Source organism: Rana temporaria, chromosome 3 (genome assembly GCF_905171775.1).
Source record: "Rana temporaria chromosome 3, aRanTem1.1, whole genome shotgun sequence".
In the NCBI taxonomy this organism is placed as follows: domain Eukaryota; kingdom Metazoa; phylum Chordata; class Amphibia; order Anura; family Ranidae; genus Rana; species Rana temporaria.
In genome coordinates, this window is record NC_053491.1 from 335,155,443 (window position 1) to 335,176,965 (window position 21,523).

Genomic DNA, 21,523 nt, shown 5'->3' on the forward strand with positions numbered 1-21,523 from the left:
TGCTTTGTGAAACAACCAAAAACACAGTGCTGGGAATGCTGAAGCTCTTGCTCTAAAGATTAATAATATTGCACAACATCTAGGCTGCTCGTCATTAATGAGAAGGTAAACATTATCCTATGTGGGTCTGCCCATTCCGCTCGCTTTTTTTTCTTGGAAAATAATTAGCTTCACACAAAAGGATTTGCAGGAAGTATTACTGCCACTATAACCCAATTAAATTAAAGGGAGATTAAATAGGGAGATTTCACTGACTAGATTTATCTCTTGGAAACAAAAGATTCTCCTATCTATGCCCCATGCAGAAGGATGTTAATCTCTGTTCTAATGTGGAACCAGCAGACTGCAGCAGCGTGGATGGAGAAATATCCAGTGCTGGTTATTGTATTCAGGCAGCCACAGCACCCCCTGCTGTCTAATTACCTGAACAGTAATTGCGTCTCAGGATTTTTCTACAATGCTCAATTGATTTATAGGTTCGGTTCACACCACAAATTCGGCATCGCAGATGTGCCTCTTGCATGTGCATTTGTGATGTGTTTTGATGCTTTTTTATACTTTTTTTTCCTTCCTCTTAATTGAGGACATGTACATTTTGGTGCGGTTTTAATGCATTTTACTGCATTCTGGAGGAGTTCTTTTGTTGACTGCGCAGAAGCGCACTGCTGTAGTGTGAACTAGAGCCATTGGAATAGATGTTAAACACTGTCCAGGCATTTTTGATGCAGATTAAAAACACACTGGACTGCATCTGGTGTAAATCAGCCCTTAAAGGGGTTGTAAAGTCAGAGGGTTTTTTTATCTTAATGCATTCTGTGCATTAAGATAAAAAGACTTCTGTGTACAGCAGCCCCCCTCAGCCCCCTAATACTTACCTGAGCCCATCTATTTTCATTGATGTCCACGAGTGTCTCTCGGACGTGCGGGACTCTCCCTCCCGATTGACTGAGACACAGCAGTGGTGACATTGGCTTCCACTGTTGTCAAAGTTAGCCAATCAGGAGAGAGAGAAGGCGGGGCCGAATTGCAGCTCCATGTCTGAGAGGACACACGGAGCTGTGACTTGGCTTGGGTGCCCCCATAGCAAGCTGCTTGCTGTGGGGGCACTCAACAGGAGGAAGAGGCCATGAGCACAGAAGAGGGAACAGAGAAGAGGAGGATCTGGGCTGCTCTGTGCAAATCCACTACACAGGGCAGGCAAGACATGTTTGTTATTTTTATAGAAAGAAGAAATAGGACTTTACAATCACTTTAAATTGACTCTTGTTAAACCTGGCAGAAGTTATCTGCTTTCCACCTGTAATCAGTAGACTAAAGCTGTCTCTACATGGTTATTTTTTTTCGTTCAGCCGCCAGGAAATCATATTCTGAAAGCAGGACTGAACACTTTCATAATACACTAATCAGAGGCTGCAGCCACTGCTTGCCAAAAGTTTTCCAGCATGTTCATTTGACAGAAGTTGATCTAATGATTGACTTCTACTGAATGGGGATGGCCACAGATCACAAATTGGCCAGTCCCTGCAGAACTGGTTGAATTGCGATCTGTTTATTTCTCAGAAAAATGTTCTTTGCTGATGGAATGTAAATCTACGATCCACTGGGAAAGAAGTTCTAAGACTACGCCAATTAGAGGTAAGCCATATGTCAAGAGGTTGTTTATCTACAAAAGAGCCAATATCTGAGGAATGCTCAGCAGAATAGGTGACTATAAACCTTAACCCAGCACAAAAGCGTATTATTCATCAGGACAGAAGCGGCATTAAAAATCTTACTGAGGATACAAGCCTTCTCCACCCAACAAAGAAAAACTGTTTAGACTGGATTCTCACTTTAAAGCTGTCAAAGTAGGAGTGCTGTCCCCAGGACAAGGTGGTCCACTGGCAGTTTATCTTATAACACATCTATCCACTCACCGATAATCTGACTTCAAGAGGCTTTTTTCTTTCTTTATGGTCCAGGATTTCAAATTCAGAAGATGATCCCTATGGAAGAGAAACACCGATTTAGAACTGGAAATTACAGTGCAGACTATACTGTTTTTATTAATATTATCATGATATTTTCTAAGGTGAAATGCTTATTTGTGAGTTTGTTTTACACATACTCTGTTGGATGAAGTTGCTCAGGATCACCTGCTTGACCATTCACATGCAGGAAGAATGGAAACACTGCAATAGGACTCAAAGAAAATGTATACAAAGCGGTATCATATATCCTGTGAATCTTAAAGTGATACTAAAAAACACACACGGTTTAATTAACACTGTCCCTTCTGTTTCTGTATGTGGATGATGGCACTGTAATTATATATATATATATATATATAAAAAAAAAAAAACATCCAAGTTCCCTTTTCCTAATCAATATACATCTGTCACATGACCCAGCTCTCCCCCAGCCTGTCTGCAGGGAGGAAACATAAGCTAAAATAAATAGCCGTTGGAATACAGAGTAAAAATAAAAATATATATATAAAAACTATTTTAAATTGGTATATATATATATATATATATATATATATATATATATATATATATATATACACATACACACACATATACACACACACATACATATATACAAATATACACACATACACACACATATACATACATACATACACATATATATTTTTAATGAAAGCTTTATTATTTTGTGCAAATAACATGGTGTGGGTGGATTTATGTCAGTCACAGGCTGTGTTACACTCCTCCAGCCTGTGTCTTAAAATTAGGGGATATGAAGCCTCCATCAATCTGCATGTAATTTCCTGACACCATTGTGTTTATGTTGTTAAAGAACATATAGGAGGAGAGAGGGAGTGGGCTGTCATTTATCACTGTGAATACACCCAAATGTGTGACTCTATAGTCACATGGGCTGCTCAGATGTGATAGGAAGGAAATGCTCAGCATAGAACCTCACTGAAAACTGAGCATGTGCAATGCTGCCACCACAGCTACAAAATCCCTAGCTGAATTGGGGACATGATCAGAAGGGGGAGATAGAGAGCAGCAGGATCAACCAGGTTTTTTGCAGAAAACTAATCTCATAGTGACTGAGTGAGTATGAACAGCAAGTAATGCAGAATTTCTTGATAGTTTTTTGTGGGTTTAGTGACACTTTAATTAATTATCAGGTGCATCAAAAGAAGTAAATTAAATCAAAAAGGTAAAACTAACCTAAAGTAAATTTGCAGGTCATTTAGTTGAACATATATAAAAAAAAAAGTATTATTATGAATTTAATAAAATATCCACAGGCCTAAATTCTCCTCCCGATGATTTTTTCCCCCAAAATAGCCATACAGACAGGTACTGATCTCTCTTCAAATGGGCCCTGGGTCCTGCAGCCTTTTACATAGGGGAGGGAAGAATACATCACATGGCGTCTCCAACATTTGTCTCTGCTCGTGTTCGCCCATACCCGAAAGTGCTGTGCATTTTGTGACAGCTCCAACAGAGCAACTAGCAGGTGGGGCAGTGCAGAAGAGAGGACTATAAATGGGTCAGGGAGTAGATCTTAACATTTAAAGAGCAACTCCACTTGTGTTGAGAAAAAAAAAACATTCCCCTCTGGGTGATCTATGTACATTCCAAGGATTTTAACAAACTTTGTTGCAGATTGCGACCTTTTGTTATTTTGAAGAAATAGCTTCTTGTCTGTGTCCCTGTGCTGACCCTAATGGGAGTGGTTTGAGAATTATCAATTAGCTGCTGCACCTGCGGGGCTCTAATGGGAAAAGTTGCAGAGTCTGCATCCCTTTAGACTTGATTTCCTATTGGGAGTATCTCACTAAAAAATGAAATTTTTGTTGCAGGCGATACCAATAATCTGACTTGTATCTTAGTGCAGACTTCTGGGAAAATCAGTTAGCCAATCACACGAGCAGGAAATGACATATCTGACATATATTCCATACACTGTGTACATAACACATCCAGGTTGCATTGCATTTTATAGAAAATGACAGCACTGCAGATTGAAAGGGAAAGGTCATTTTTAATAACATTCAATTACAATAGGACCTGAGTTGCAATTATATCCGCTTTATTCTTTTTTGTTTATTTGCCATTTTTCCCCCCATGAAAGTGGAGTTACTGTACCCTTTAAAGACATTTGGAACATTCTGGGCTACTCACACTTGTTGGAGATTTCTGGTTATTTTTAAGAGTAGTACCGGTATTTGATTCTGCACCCATTTTCTCCATCTGTACATGCAGAAAGTCATCCATGTGCTCTTTTTCTGAAACAGATTACAAAGAATTAATGGATCAGTCCATTAACAGCTGATATTTCATATTATATTTCAGGTATGATGGACAAACATACATTGTCATCATTTGCAATTTTCGTTGTACAGTTATACCTACATTGTATTCAAAAATAAGGTTTCGTTCTCATGGCATCTTGGATGTTCAAACTACTCAAGATTGTCAGAAACATTGAGAAATGTATCTTCTGATGCCATTTACTACATATTTTGTGCAGTACTCTTGTATTTTATCAGTTGCGGTCCGTCTATAGAGGGCACTGGAGCGCCGCCCCCTCTGGCTCCGCACCACCACTGAAATAACATACATTCATGCATTGCATGAATGTATGTTATTGTTGCCAGCTGCCGCTGGTCTATTCAGGTAGCCGGACCTTGAATAACGGCAGCTGGTTGGCTGTGCGGAAGTGCCTATCAGAGCTAGCGGAAGTGCCTATCAGAGCCAGCGGCTCTGATAGTGCATTTTACAGGGCACAGAGGCAACAAAGGGCACAGTGGCATTAATGGGCACAGTGGCGACAAAGGGCACAGAGGCGACAAAGGGTACAGAGGCGACAAAGGGCACAGTGGCATCAATGGGCACAGAGTGACGACAAAGGGCACACTGCATCAATGGGCACAGTGGCGACAAAGGGCACAGTGGCGACAAAGGGCACAGTGGCAACAATTAAAGGGCACAGTGACATGCACAGTGGCAACAATCGGCACAGTGGTGACAATTGGCACAGTGGCGACAATTAAGGGGCACAGTGGCTGTGTTTGATGGCATGGAACAGTGGTGACAATTGATGGCACAGTGGCTGTGTTTGATGGCATGGCAAAGTGACTACGTTTGATGGCATGGCACAGTCACTGCGTTTAATGGCATGGCACAGTGGTGCGAATTGATGGCATAGTGACTGCATTTGATGGCATGGCACAGTGGTGACAATCGATGGCACAGTGGCTGCATTTGATGGGCACAGTGAGGCTGCAATTTTTTTATTTTTTTATTTTGCGCCCCGCCCCAAAAATGTTGAGCACCAGCCGCCACTGTATTTTATACAGAACTTAATATTTTTGGGTGTGTGTGGCATTGTCAGTTTGTTTCTGCATTCATCGATCACACTGAGCTCCAGCAATGAGATCTCATGAGCAGACTTTCCAGCTTGGAGTCTCATTCACTCTGCTGCACCAAGAGTCTTGCTCAAGATAGCCGTGTCGCTATTATTATTTATATAAAAAATCCAAAAAGCCCTGCTTGTAATAAACACTGAAAGCAGATCTTATACAGCGATCTTGAAAGCAGATTTTTTTGGGCGACAACTGATACTATCCGAAACACAGAATGTTAACTGCTTGTGGCTCAGTGCATGTATATAAAATGTTCTGCACAGCAAATGGTTATACGAGGATCATTCCCTGCCGGCAGAACACAATAATCACTGCTGGCGGCCATAGCCACTGGCAGTGATAGCATAAAAAAATTCAACAGGCTAGTTGTAATGATTTCAGTCCCTACTGAACCAGTCCAAATTCAATCTATCTATGACCAGCTTTAGGCTGCATTCACACCTGAGCGTAGCATTTTTGAGCGCTTTTCCAGCGTTTTTTTGGTGTCTGTATGCAGTGTTTTGGGCATTGTTGTGGGCGTTTTTTTTTTTTTTTTAATTAGCCAATAGAGAAAACAATTATCTGTTGCATCATTTGTTGCTAGGTATTTTAGCTTTTCCATTAGCTTTTATTTCTTCTTTTATTATTATTTGTTTATTATACAGTTTTTTCGTAGTGTAAGGGGTTCGAGTTCAGTTTAGGTTAGGGTTAGAATTCAGAGTTGGGTTAGGGTTATTTATAATTATTTTATATATTTTTTATTTTATTATTATTATATAAATAATAATAAATGAATAAATAAATCTAAAATAAATACACAAATAAATAAAAATCATAAATAAAAAATAAAATGTGTTCTAACAAAAATACCAAGTAACAATAAATAAATAATTAACCCTTAACTTTAACCCGTAACCCTTAAAAAATAAAATAATAATAAACAATTAAACACCCTAACACAAAAATAATAATAATAATAATCTGTTGTACTTGCCTTTGGGCTGGTTGTATGGAAGCAGCTGTAGCCTTAATTGACTTTCTTTCTTTTTATACCCAGATAGGGAGTGCTTGTTTATTAGGAACGGCCGTTGTTTTCTCTTTTGTTTATTAATAATAATAATTATAATTCTCAAAGTATTTTTTGTTCAAGTTTGGGTGTTTTTTTTTATTATTAATAATAATAAATGTATTTAATATTTTTTAGGTTAATTAATATTTATTAATGTATCATGTATTAATCTATCATTACATATTATTCATTTATTTTACTTATTTATGATGATTTTTATTTATTTGTGTATTTATTTTACATTTATTTATCCATATATTAATACTATTTTATAAGAAAAAAAGAGCAGAAAATAGCGCAAAAACGTACACAAAAAAAAACACATGAATGGCGCGTTTCCATGAATTTCTGTAGGAATACCAATGCGCCAAAAACGCCCAAATCTGCCCAATTCGAGCAACAACAAAAAGCTCCAAAACTTGTTTGAGCTTCAAGCATTTGGCTTCAAGCATTTTGTAGTGGAGATGTGAACCATCTCCATAGAGAATAATTGATTTTTTTCCCCTCTAGCGTTCTGGAGCTACAAAACGCTGAGGTGTGAATGGGGCCTTAAGCCCTGTACACACGATCGGTTTGTCCGATGAAAATAGACCGATGGACTGTTTTCATTGGACAAACAGATCGTGTGCGGGCCCCATCGGTTTGTTTTCCATCGGTGAAAAAAAATATCCATATAAATTCTTCATATGGATCAAAAACCGATAGAAAAAAAAACGATAGTCTGTGTGGAAGTCCATCGGTCAAAAATCCACGCATGCTCAGAATCAAGTCGACGCATGCTCGGAAGCATTAAACTTAATTTTTCTCAGCACGTCTAGTGTTTTACGTCACTGCATTTTGGCACTGTCGGATTTTAGACTGATGGTGTGTAGGCAAGACTGATGAAAGTCAGCTTCATCGGATATCCGACGAAAAAATCCATCGGATTAGATTCCATCAGATATCCGATCGTGTGTACGAGGCTTCACAGTTTAAAAGCCTTTTTTACTTGGCTGTTATATCCAGGGAAGCAGCAGATCAAATCCGGTCTGTGTTTGATCAGCTGCCTTGGAGGGGGAGACACTAGGGGTCTATTATGTCTCTATACAGAATACCTGTCACTGCCCAAAACTTTGGCAATATGGCTTGTTCATGCCTTTGTAATAGCAAAAAAGTTAAAAAAATATTAACAAAATGAAATAAATAAAAATCATTAAAAAAAAAAATCACCCTTGACCGTCTCCCCCACCCCCGTGCTCACATGCACCTAGGACCAGCATAAATATGTAAATGATAATTGCACCATACATGTGAGGTATCGCTGTGAACGTCAGAATAAGAACAATCATTTTAGTGCTATAGCATTTTTTAAATGTTGCCTATGGACAATTTTAGATATCGTAGTTTGTTACCATTTCACCGATGTGCACAATTTTATATTTTCTTGACGTGTTTGGTATTTTTTTACATAATGCATCATCATATTTTATATTTTACCTATAATTGAATTACTATTTGGTGTTTCATTCAAGTGTATTTTTCCTTAAAATTTTCATTTGATAAACGGCTGCGCAAAAAAATCGTTTTTAATTAAAAAAAAGAATTGCAATAGCCACCATTTTATTCTCCAAGGTCTCTGCTGTCAGAAAAGACATAGGGGTAGATCCACAGAGCAAGTACGCCGGCGTATCTACTGATTACCCGCATCGTATCTTTAGTTTGAATCCTCAAACCAAGATACGACGGCATCTGGGTAAGATCCGACAGGCGTACGGCTTCGTACGCCTTCGGATCTTAGATGCAATACTTCGGCGTCCGCTGGGTGGAGTTCGCGTCGTTTTCCGCGTCGGGTATGCAAATTAGCGATTAATGACGATCCACGAACGTATGCGCGGCCGTCGCATTTTCTAACGTCGTCTGTAGTCGGCTTTTTCTGGCGTATAGTTAAAGCTGCTATTTTGCGGCGTATAGATAGACTTGCCATGTTAAGTATGGCCGTCGTTCCCGCATCAAAATTAGAATTTATTTTTTTTGCGTAAGTCGTCCGAGAATCGGGATAGAAGTAACTCACGTCTAAGTTAAAAAAAATGACGTCCTAGTGACGTCATTTAGCGCAATGCACGGCGGGAAATTTCGGAACGACGCATGCGCAGTTCATTCGGTGCGGGGACGCGCTTCATTTAAATGAAACCCGCCCCCCAAACCCGCCCAATTTGAAATCCGCCACCAGAAATACACTACGCCGCCGTAACTTACGGCGCAAACTCGCTGAGGATTAGAAAATACGCCAGGTAAGGTACAGCGGCTTAGTGTATCTCTGATACGCTGCGCCGATCTATTTGTTTTCAAAAGCAGAAATGTCAGCTGATCATACATGTAGAATTTTTTTTGCCAATTTCAACCAACTTTGTATTGGACAGATCGAAGCTGTTGGGTTGCCTTAATAGGTTCGATAGCTGTCACTATCTAAAGCTGGATGGCTTTAAAGGTGCGATAGGTCCCCTTTAAATCCCATAAACTGCATATATTCTAGATAGACATAACAGAAGACCCCCCAACGAATCCTGGGACCAAATTCATGGCTTTGCCCCACAAGGCTTTACAGCTCTGGCGCAGAGACTTACCTGCAGGGCTTTTTTTCTGGGGGAACTTGGGGGAACTCAGTTCCACCACCTCTGGCTCAGACCCTTTGGTGCCTGCTCACCACAATCACTTGTAAACACAGAAATCTGGTTTCTGTGTTTACAAGTGACAGCTCTGCAGTCTGTGTGTAACCCCCTTAACTCTGCACTCTGTATGTAATGCAATTCTGGTATTTAATGCCCCTTTAAGACCCTTCTACTGTTTTTGAAATCTGAACAGGGTCGTGGTTGAGTTCCTGCACCTATTTTCTGGGAAAAAAAGCTCTGCTTACCTGTATCCATTGGTCCAAGGTGAGAAGATCGAGAGGCTGGGCACGAAGAAGGCTGCGAATCCTGGTTGTCTTTGGTCAGAGCCTCCGCTTTCTGTCGGAGAGTGAAAGCCACATTCTGAGACTCCTCCAACAATTCACCTGAGATATAGAGTGACAAGCCTCACTGTGATGCAGCATATGAGTAACAGGAGAAGAACAGAAACAGAAACACACGACGGAGAAAAGAAACTACATGGGGACATATGTGGAACAGATGGTGGGATTGTCAAACATCCAAGCCATGATTTATTACTATTTGCTGTGACAAAAATAAGGTTATAAAATCTTCCTCCATTTTTATATCACATTATTTATTAACAAAATAGAGTTTTTGTAGAAATGTCTAACTTACCAATCTAAACATGCCCATTTAGAGCCGGTTCACACAGGGGCAACACGACTTTGTGTGCGACTTTGCGAGGCGACTTCAGCGCGACTTGGGGCGACTTACAAGGCGACTTCAAGTCGCCACCAGGCAGGGCCGATCTGCCCTATAGGCTCACTATGCAAGCCCCTTAGGGCCCCGCAAAGCTGCGGAGGACCCCCCAAATTACTAGAGGCCCCGTCTGGGGAGAAATCGCTGGCTGCATGGGAGAAGAGGTAAGAAGTCAGCACCCCCCTGCTTCTCACTTTAATGTAAGATGTAATTTCCGACAGCAGAACACCCCCTCCGCTCCTCAACTTTAATGTGACATGTCATTTTGCTTAGGGCCCCAGGAAGGTCAGGATCAGCACTGAGTCAAGGACAGGCGACTTTCGCTGTGGCCAATCAAACAACAATCAGCTCTGTGGGAGGGAGGGGTTTGGCAGGGCATTTTTGACCTCTGTCCCTAGAGATGATGGTGTGTCCTAATTGATCATACGATGTCCTAGGACAGTGATGGCAAAACTTGACACCCCAGATATTTTGAAACTACATTTCCCATGAGGCTCAACTACACCGCAGAGTGCATGAGCATTATGGGAAATGTAGTTCCAAAACATCTGGGCTGCCAAGGTTCGCCATCACTGTCCTTGGCCTGAGCCTTAGAATCAGAGTATCACCTTTATTTGAGTTACTGAGCATGTGCGCTCACTCAAAATAGGGTGAAAACTGAGGAGATTGCAGAGTCCAGACCTGCCTTTAAAAAAGGCGTGGTTTGGGCATGGCCACTGGAAAGTGCGCATGTCACGTGTGGACAAGTGACAGTGTCCCAGGGACTTGGACTCACATGCTGGCAAGTATGCTTTATATTGGGGTTCTTTCTAAACAAAGGGCCAGTTTACTGTCCTTTAAAGTTTAAGGGGCTGGAGCGTGGCCATGGGAAGTAGATATTGTCCTGGCATCAGTGGGACTAAACAGTGCATCTTTGGCAATAGGGGGAGGAATAGTGCCCCATCGTTGGTGTCAATGGAAGAAATAGTGCCCTGTTGTTGATGTCAGTAACAGGAATTATGCCCCATTGTTGGTGTCAGTGGGAAAGAAAGTACCCCAAGGGCCAATAAAGGAAAGCAAATGGCCACATTCAGCCCCCGGCCACAGCTTTATTTTATCAGAAGTGCCTGGCTTTTTGTTAATATAATAAAAAGGATATAGTAAATGTGCAGATGGCAGGAATACCGCAACAGTTATGTTTTTTATTTTACCTAAATTCAAGATTCCGTCCATGTTTTGCCTCTGTGTGGACAGTCGGCTTGGGGCTGTGCCTCCTGGATCATATATTCTGTAGGGACTTCTACCTTCCATTAATCAGTTAGACATCCAACAAAAGTGATCCAGCAGGTCTAAAAAAGAAATAATAAAAAAATAAGTACAACATAATGTGCATCCAAACAGAACATTTTAAAAACACTTATCCTTCACAATTAACACAGGTAAAATATACAGGTTTGAGCAAATCAGAGTGAATATACTTACCATAAAAAAAGTTGTGAAGTCAGAAGGTTTTTTATATGTTAATACATTCTATGCATTAGGATAAAAAGCCCTCTCTGTGCCGCCGGCCCCCTCGGCCCATCTAATACTTACCTGAGCCCCATCTATGTCCAGCAATTTCCATGAGTGTCTCGAGCTGTCCCCATAGCAAGCTGCTTGTTGTGGGGGCACTCAACAGGAGGGAGGGGACAGGAGCACAGAAGAGGGACCAGAGAAGAGGAGGATTTGGGCTGCCCTGTGCAAAACCACTACAACAGAACAGGTAAGTATAACATGTTTGTTATTTTTATTAAAAAAAAAAAAAAAAAGTCAACACTTTGCAATCACTTTAAGGGGAACCTGTGCATTGGCCATTTATTTGAATGCATCCCCCAGGGGTTGCTTATATTTACCATCTGTATTCCTAGGTCATTATATAATATTTATATTAAAGTGGAACTTAATTTTCTTACTAAAGTCCTGCTAGATCACATCATGCTGACCCCTTTTGCAGGTATAAAACATTACAAATAAGTGTCTATACTGTTTAAAATCCAGAAATACACTGTCTCACCCTGCTCTGCACATGCTCATTGGCTCTCTACTATTGGCACTGTGCCTAAAATCAGAGCCACTAGAGGCCAATCTGCTGGCAGTATTAAGATTTACTGTTGCTGAAGAGGAAGAAAGCTACAGGAATGGCACAGACTGTACTGAGGGAGCACAGGTTAGGGTGAGAGAAAAAAAAAAAGCAGAAACAGTAACAGGACAAACTCTGCTGCCATGGAGACATAAAAAGAGTTACAAGGACAGTGTCTTATCTCCCTGAAATTCTCTCCTTTCTCCTTTGTGGAAGCCTATGAACTCTAGCACTGTAAAGTTTCTGGACAGCCTTTCTCTCTATATGAGCCAAGACATACAATCAAGGCTGAAAATGTACTCATTTTAATTGAAGAAAACAACATATAGTTTTGAGACCAAGGAGGGGGAGAGTTTCCAATAGTGACTGCTCTGGGCTTCAACAAAATGGCGGCCTCCAGCAAGAAGAAACAGAAGCAATGCTGAAGGCAATTTACAGCACACCCTAATTTTGGAAGCATATTTATTAATGTGGAATATATGTTATTCTGTTAAAGAACATTAATTTTTATCAAACTGTTAAGGGTAAAGTTCCGTTTAAGTTATTATCTTGGAAGGCAGAAAAGACTAGAAACTAGGGCTGTGGAAATTAAAGATTAATCGTTAATTTTTTTGATCGATCAAAATTCTTTTGCACGATACTAGTGGTGCAACGGATCGTAAATGATCTGTGATCCGAACGGGTCACCATATGCAGATTGTGGGAAAGGTCGCGGCTTCGGCCTAGCTCCCGGAGCGTCGCCCATGTTAGTGCACCGAGCGGCGGCCCAGGTGAGCCTAAAGCGGCGCGCTGACGTCATCACCCGGCATCAACTGCTCGTGTTCGGCCGGCTTCTCTGGTAAGACTAAGCAAGCACTAATCTTCCTATACAGTGGAGGAGATGTGGACCATATTACAGTGGGGGAGATGTCTGTGGACCATATTACAGTGGGGGAGATGTGGACCATATTACAGTGGGGGAGATGTCTGTGGACCATATTACAGTGGGGGAGATGTCTGTGGACCATATTACAGTGGGGGAGATGTCTGTGGACCATATTACAGTGGGGGAGATGTCTGTGGACATTACAGTGGGGGAGATGTCTGTGGACATTACAGTGGGGGAGATGTCTGTGGACATTACAGTGGGGGAGATGTCTGTGGACATTACAGTGGGGGAGATGTCTGTGGACATTACAGTGGGGGAGATGTCTGTGGACATTACAGTGGGGGAGATGTCTGTGGACATTACAGTGAGGGAGATGTCTGTGGACATTACAGTGGGGGAGATGTCTGTGGATATTACAGTGGGGGAGATGTCTGTGGATATTAGGGGATGTCTGTGGATATTACAGTGGGGGAGATGTCTGTGGATATTACAGTGGGGGAGATGTCTGTGGATATTACAGTGGGGGAGATGTCTGTGGACATTACAGTGGGGGAGATGTCTGTGGACATTACAGTGGGGGAGATGTCTGTGGATATTAGGGGATGTCTGTGGATATTACAGTGGGGGAGATGTCTGTGGATATTAGGGGATGTCTGTGGATATTACAGTGGGGGAGATGTCTGTGGATATTACAGTGGGGGAGAGAAGAGGAGCATCAATGCTGCTCTGTGCAAAATCATTGCACAGAACATGTAACATGTTTGTTATTTTAATTTAAAAAAAATAGGAAGCTTTAATATCACTTTAAGTGTCTGGAGCGGAGCTTCTACTGGAGTCTCAAATTTGGAATGTATTGTATTCTCTAGTATACAATCACACTGAATAAGACAAAGAGGGGCAGCACTAGGAGGCAATCAGGTGTGCAGCATTACACAATATATATGCTGATAGGAAGAGAGAACAGAGAGATGAGGCATCAGTCTGTCCAATAATGGAGCATCCCAAGGTGTACATCCTTGCAAGTCCAATGTACAGATTAGAACACAGTCTGTCTGCATTCTCATTCATGTATTGGACCCACATGAAATGTATACCCCGGAATGTGCATGGAGATCTCTGCTGATCTGTGCAGTTCCATGCAGCCAGCCACTCGTCACTGATTTGAGCAGGCTGCCTGCACAAAACACCCGAGATCGGGCACAGGTGAAGACCACCCCTTTGCATGGGTGTACGGATCGGTGCATCTGTGTGAATGAGGCCTAAGAGAAATCCGTATTTTACAATTTCCGTGCAAATTTTTTGACAAATTATAATATGCAGGCACAAGATTTTAAAGAGATTTAAAAAAAAGGCGTAACAAGAATTTAATTATACAGCCCGGCTGCATGAAGGTTCAGGCTAGAGTTACCAGTTCACTAATTGAGAGATAGATACCTGAAAGGAAAGGATGTCCTCTATAAGGCTGACCATACATTATAAAATTTTCTTCTATAGATTTCCTTTAGATTTACCAAAACCATATAATAGGAGGTCAAATCTAAACACTTTCAATTTGTGTGGAATCAGGCAGGCCCTTATACTACACAGTTGAAGGTAAATCTAAAGGAAATTGAATAAGAAAATTGTATGGTGTATGGCCAGCTTATGAGTTCACTTGTCTTTCTAAAGCCTCATACATACGATCAGACTTCCATCAAACAAATCAATGCAGACGGACTGTTTGTCTGAAGGGCGTTGTCCGTGAACTTGTTCTGCATACAGACGGCAGAAATTTTTCAGCCAAAATTCATGAAACTTTGTGGTTTTTCTGCTCTTTAGCACCACCATTTGGGCAAATTCTGCGGTTGTCTTATGGTTAGAATTGGTTCGGAGCATGCGTGTTTGTACTTTGGATTTTATTCCGATGGATTTGTGTACACACGATCGGATAATCAGACGGAACACATTTGTTGTCGGACAATTTGAGAGCATGACCATCCAACATTTGTTGTCGGAAATTCCGACAACAGTTGTCCGATGGAGCATACAGACGGTCGGATTATCTGACAAAACACGTCCATCGGACAATTGTTGTCGGAATATCCAATCGTGTGTACGGGCCTTAAAGGGTTTGTAAAGGTAAAAAATGTTTTCCCTAAATAGCTTCCTTTACCTTAGTGCAGTCCTCCTTCACTTACCTCATCCTTCCATTTTGCTTTCAAATGTCCTTATTTCTTCTGAGAAATCTTCACTTCCTGTTCTTCTGTCTGTAACTCCACACAGTAATGCAAGGCTTTCTCCCTGGTGTGGAGAAAACCTCTTGAGGGGGCGAGCAGGAGTGTCAGGACGCCCACTAACACACAGCTCCTTTCTCTATCTGCAAAGCAGAGTGTGTCCTGACACTCCTGCTTGCCCCCTCCCCCCTCAAGAGGTTTTCTCCACACCAGATAGAAAGCCTTGCATTACTGTGTGGAGTTACAGACAGAAGAACAGGAAGTGAGGATTTCTCAGAAGAAATAAGGACATTTAAAAGCAAAATGGTAGGATGAGGTAAGTGAAGGACTGCACTGAGGTAAAGGAAACTTTTTAGGGGAAAAAAAAAAATTCCTTTACAACCCCTTTAAGACATCAGGGAATGGTGCCTTTATTTAGTAATCATTTTATTGGCGAGGCTACTTCCTATGCCCTGTGTATGACAGAATTAGAATGAACAGGGGGTGTCTTTCTGGCCAAATACAGTTAGCACATATTTAGATGTATGTAAAAATAAACCAGGCTTGTGGTAAAAAGAAAAACAAAAAATTCTCTTCCTCTCTAAACCAATTAAAACTCAAATTGTGAGTCTTGTCACGCAAACACAAGCGTGGGGAGTTTTGGTGCCAAGGTCTATAAACCACAAAACAGAAGGGAAGTGTAGGTGACTGAATGCTAGATATTTTCTGGCAAAATATGCAAAATAAGTAAAGACTTCATAAAGAGCGGTAACCGACAGCAATTGGAATGGAGAAAAATATAGGACCCAATAGGATTCAAACTCTCACAAATTAAATCAATGAATCAATCAGCAAAACAAATAAACTACAATAAAGAGCTGCTTGTTGTAAAGTGTGAAAACACCTAAAACGTGAAAGGAAACAAATGAACCGCGCTCATATATCATAAATTACACATCACCATAGCGAATAAACAAATAAATACACCTTAATTTGAATTATAAAAAGTAAAAAAAAATTTTTTGTGAAGTTCATATATAAATCTCCAAACATGAATGGCGTCCTCAGTGAGTAAAGGAACGATTCCTCTAAACCAGCATGCAGACACACAATGCACTCACCAGACTTAATTGAGCCCTATTACAGGGAGTCAAATTGCACATATGGGAAAATCCAAGATGTCATACATAAGGTCACAGGATTTAACTCAAGCTCCTGCTGTCATCCATTCAATTATATTTATATATATATATATATATATATATATATATATATATATATATATATATATATATATATATATATATATATATATATATATATATATATATATATATATATATATATATATATATATATATATATATATATATATATATATATATATATATATATATATATATATATATATACACACACACACACACATTAGAGAATATATATATATATCTCTATGTATGTATGTATGTATGTATGTATGTATGTATGTATGTATGTTATATATATATATATATATATAACATACATACATACATACATACATATATACACACACACACACACACACACAGAGAGAGGTGCAGTATTTCAAATCATTTATTTAACTTCAGCCCACGAAAGGATTTGCCCCCTTAACGACCAGGCAATTTTTTGCAATACGGCACTGCGTCGCTTTAACTGACAATTGCGCACAATTTTGAAAACAAAAAATGAAATATTTTTTACTTTTTGCTATATTAAATATCCCCCCAAAAATAAAAAATTTCTTCCTCAGTTTAGGCCGATATATATTAGAGGTCGACCGATATGGGTTTTTCTCTGGCCGATGCCGATATTTAGAAATCGGAGCGGTCGATGGCTGATATATGATGCTGATTTTTTTTTTGGCAGGTGGCACTGGCAGGCACTGACGGTTGGCACTGGCTCGTGGCACTAACAGGTGACACTGGTTGACACTGATTGGCAGGTGGCACTAATTGGCACTGGCAGGTTGCACTGGATGGCACTAATTGGCACTGGCAGGTGGCACTGGAATATGGCACTAGCAAGTGGTACTGGCTGGCAATGATTGGCAGGTGGCACTAATTGACACTGGCAGATGGTGCTGGATGGCAATAATTGGCACTGGCAGATGGCACTAGTTAGCACTGGCAGGTGGCACTGGTTGTCACTGATTGGCAGGCGGCACTAATTGGCACTGGATGGCAATAGTTAGCACTGGCAGGTGGAATTGGTTGGTATTGTCAGGTTTCACAGCCGATAATGTAACTGTGTGAAACTGCTCGAGAGAGAGAGAGAGAGAGAGAGAGAGAGAGAGAGAGAGAGAGAGAGAGAGAGAGAGAGAGAGAGAGAGAGAGAGAGAGAGAGAGAGAGAGAGAGAGAGAGAGAGAGAGAGAGATTACAGATTCAGTGTGATGTCGGTGGTGGGCGGGACCCAGGGTGGGCGAGCCCCAGGAGCTATCCAACCAATGAACGGGCCGTTAAAGAAAGAGGCGGGGCCACATACATGTAGCGGCGCGCCCATATACCATCCCGTTGGATAGCTGGCTCCCGCCCACCCAACATCCAACCTCAATAATGACAGCTCCCCTCTCTCTCTCTCTCCATAACATTTCACACACCACGGCGCTGCTCTGAAGACAGAGTGTGGAGAAGGGAGGAGGAACCCCACGTTCCTCCTCCATTTTTAACACTCTGCTGGCACAGGTGCGGCCAGTGTTAACTATGCCGATTTCTCCAAAATGGACAAATATCGACCGATATAACAGTCGACCTTATATATATTCTTCTACATATTTTTGGTAAAAAAAAAAAAAAAACGCAATAAGCGTATATTAATTGATTTGCGCAAAAGATAAAGGGCCGGATTCACAAAGCACTTGCGCCGATGTAAGTGCAAATATGCGCCGTCGTATCTATGCGCCGTGTCCAAAAAACTAAGATACGCCTAAAAACAGGCTTCATTCCACCAACGTAACTTGCCTACGCCGGTGTAGAGTGGGCGCATATTTACGCTGGACGCATGTGGCGCTCCCATTAATTTTCTATTCAAATGAGGGAGATACGCCGATTCACGATCGTACTTGCGCCCGACGCAGGCTATGACTGGTGCGCGTAAGTTGTACGTACGGCGTAAAGTTAAGCCCCATAAAGGAGGTGTAACTCGGCAGCATCCATGCAAAGAGCTGCACCAGGGAACACAAGCCCAAGTATTTTTTGTAGTTTACGTTGGACCTGAATATGACTAGGCGTAGGTTACATTCACGCCGTAGGCAGTGATCCAGTGTATATTAGGCAGTTGTTCCGACGTATTTGTGAGCATGCCCCCTCGGATGCGTCCATGGGACGTCGCATGCGCAGTTGGCGATATGTATCTGTCTGGCGCTCGGCCCATCATTTGCATGGGGTCACGCCTCATTAGCATGGCTAACGCCCACTTCCACTTACGCCGACCTACGCCTTGGAAACCCAGCGCAGTTTTGGGAGGAAGTGCTTTGTGAATTCCATGCTTGCCTCTCTGCGCTGCGTCGGCGTAGCGTAAAGGAGATACGCTACGGCGGCATAAATATGTGCCAGTGTCTGTGAAACTGGGCCAAAGCGTCTACAAAATAGGGGCTATATTTATGGCCTTTTTAATGATAATTTCTTTTATATATACTTGTAATGGCGGCGATCTGCGATTTTTAGCTGGACTGCGACATTGCGGCAGACAGATCGGATACGTTCGACACATTTTTACAACCATTGACAATTATACAGCGATCGGTGCTATAAAAAATGCACTAATTACTGTGTAAATGTCACTAACAGGGAAAGGGTTAACACTAGGAGGCAATCAAGGTGTTAATTGTGTTCCCCAGTGTGGGTTTCTAACTGTGGGGGGGTGTGACCGACTAGAGGAGGAGCCAGATCACTGTTCCTAACTAGTAGGAACAGATGATCTGTCTCTCCTCTCCTCTCCGCCGGCCACACGCATAGGGTCCCCTGCTGTGCAGTGGGCACGCGTTCCAGCGATAGCCGTTTAAAGTGCAGATGTACAGCTACGTCAATTTGGTTAGACGTAAGTGCAATACAAACTTTTTTTTTTAAAGAAGACAGGGATCAGCGTGTATTGTATAGAAAACGCTGGTTTGCACTCCACCTGCGTTCCAGCTGAGCAGAAATGAAGGATCTCAAACCCCCACCGAGTGTCAGAATTGTTATACTTTTTATAATTCAAATGAGGATGTATTTACTTATTTACTATGTTGATGTGTTATTTATGATACATGAGCATGGTTCAGTTGTTTCCTTTAAGTTCTAACTTAACCCTCCCTGTTTGCATGGGGTTTTGCACTTACATGCAGAATGTGATAAACCACATACTGGGGCCAATTTGTACACACATACTGGGGCTAATTTGAACACACACATGGCCGCTGTTAGAAATCATGGGGCACCGTACAGCCTACCTGACGGGGCCCCCTTCAACCACGCCCTTGACCCCACCCTGGGCCCCGCCCCCTGCTTGAAACAAAATGCAGTTTTGTTTCCATTTACATATGCGTGTGGAGCCAATGCATGCATTTGCAATTAATAAGCACAAAGGAGAGGAGGCAGTTTAATTTTCTTTTAAATTGTATTTTATTACAATAAAAAAAAAAAAAATCTTACACTGTATCTTTACATTTGATGAACAACATTGCTTGTGATAGCATGGGACATGACAGGTCCTCTTTATGGAGAGGACATATCTGTCCTCTGACCGCCCAAAGCATCTGATCAAACCAAGATCAGTTTGATCAGATGCTTGTTCAAGCCGGTGATGGCTTCTTTACATGAGCCCGAAACCAGCAGTGACAAAACCCTTGTCACTTCCAGTTTCTGATGTCACACAGTGGGAGGAACAACATCCATCCCTCTCACTGTGGCCCAGGAACCGGATGCTACTGATCACATGTTAAAAGCAGTAAAGGTGGTTATGGGACCCCCTTCCACTGTTTGTAAAAGTAATCCAGGGGCTTCTTAGCCACTGGAATTAATTTTACTTTCTGCAGAATTGCTGGGGCTAAAAAATTATATCTTGATCATTGCTGTAGTGATGACCAAGGTATCATCCTTCCATTCCAGCGATGTACTGGTACGTCGCTGGACGGGAAGAAGTTAAAGGGGATTGGTTTGGGGAGCAGTCAAAATGCAGCTCCGCTGCACATTTACTGCTCCCCCAAATGAAATGTAAAGTAGCATCTCACTGTTTCTTATGATCATCAGCATTATGATAATTACACAGACAGCACAGTAAGCAGGTACTCTATCATGGCTCTCTGTCAAATTGCTTTTGGGTGCTGACTTTGTTAACTTATGGCTGTACTGTATGTAACAGACTGTTACTGCTGTGCTTTGTTACAAAGTCAGCACCCACTATGCTGATAATCTGCTGTGAGGTACATAATAGGACAAAGTGAGTATTCTATCCTCTATTATCCACTCACTGTGTCCATTGCAGCCACGCTGTCCTCCTGCTTTCTGCTGTCAGCCACCGACAACTTCTTCATATCTTGAGCGCACTGCAGCCGGGAGACGAACGGACAATCACCTTATCACTCCGCCAGCCGGGACTAATGCCTCGTTTCCACTGAGCGGATCGGTTCGCTTAGAATGGAACGGGTTAGAATGGTCCGGTCTATTCTGCAGAGCATTTTCACTGCAAATCGAACCATCCGGGACCATGCAAGGTTTAGAAAAAAAGCCTAGCACGTCCACCAATCAGTGAGATGTATTTGTAGGTCCGCCCTAATGGAACCGTTCCATTCTCTATGGCCCCACATCTGAAGCAGGACCCAGAATGGTCCGGTATGGTTCGCTTTTATGGCACGCTTTCATAATGGAAACACCCAAAAAAGCGTACCGTACCGTACCGAACCGATCCGCTCAGTGAAAACGAGGCATAATACAATAGTGGGGCGGCATGATGTACATGTGCCCGGAAATGAAGAAATAGTCCCTCCGTTGTGCCTGCACTCCTCTCCAGGAAAATTATATAACCCCCCCTTCTGTAAGCAATTTGGAGTGGGAAAAACTGCTAGGGAGCATGCACATGGCCAAGATTCCCGGCCAAATGCCCTCTTGGCAGTTTTCCTGCCAGAAAACCGGTCGTGTGTACGAGGCTTCAGTGTCACATGCACTAGCAAGATTGGGAAACAAAGGACAGACCATGGTCACCCTATGACATGAAGTACCCAAAATACCTGACATGATCACCAGGTAGCTTTTTAAATTAAAAGCTGAGCCCCGGGGAAAGCAATATACTGTATATATTAAAATATGTAAACTAAATTATTATTACAGAATACGTTATTAATCCCAAAGGGAAATTGGACATTGTTACGACACAGACATGCTTAAAGCGGAGCTCCACCCTAAAGTGGAACTCCCGCTGATCGGAACCCTCCCCTCTCTGGTGTCACATTTGACACCTTTCAGGGGGAGGGGGGTGCAGATACCTGTCTAAAGACAGGTATTTGCACCCACTTCCGGCCACACAGTCTCGGGCAGACTGCGGGCATGACGTCACCTCCCCC

At 41.9% G+C, this 21,523-nt stretch overlaps 1 protein-coding gene across 2 annotated transcripts in view; it reads right to left on the reverse strand.

The window, feature by feature from the left end:
* Nucleotides 1-21,523, reverse strand: part of TNIP1 (TNFAIP3 interacting protein 1) — a 117,704-nt gene that overhangs the window by 53,504 nt on the left and 42,677 nt on the right. For both annotated transcript variants that reach the window (XM_040345049.1, XM_040345048.1), the window contains exons 2-5: nt 10,996-11,133; nt 9,331-9,468; nt 4,146-4,249; nt 1,917-1,985 (exon numbers count right to left, since the gene is read on the reverse strand). In XM_040345049.1, the coding sequence (XP_040200983.1) occupies nt 1,917-1,985; nt 4,146-4,249; nt 9,331-9,468; nt 10,996-11,095 (411 nt within the window). In that variant the 5' untranslated portion in view covers nt 11,096-11,133. The remainder of the gene's footprint in view (nt 1-1,916; nt 1,986-4,145; nt 4,250-9,330; nt 9,469-10,995; nt 11,134-21,523) is intronic.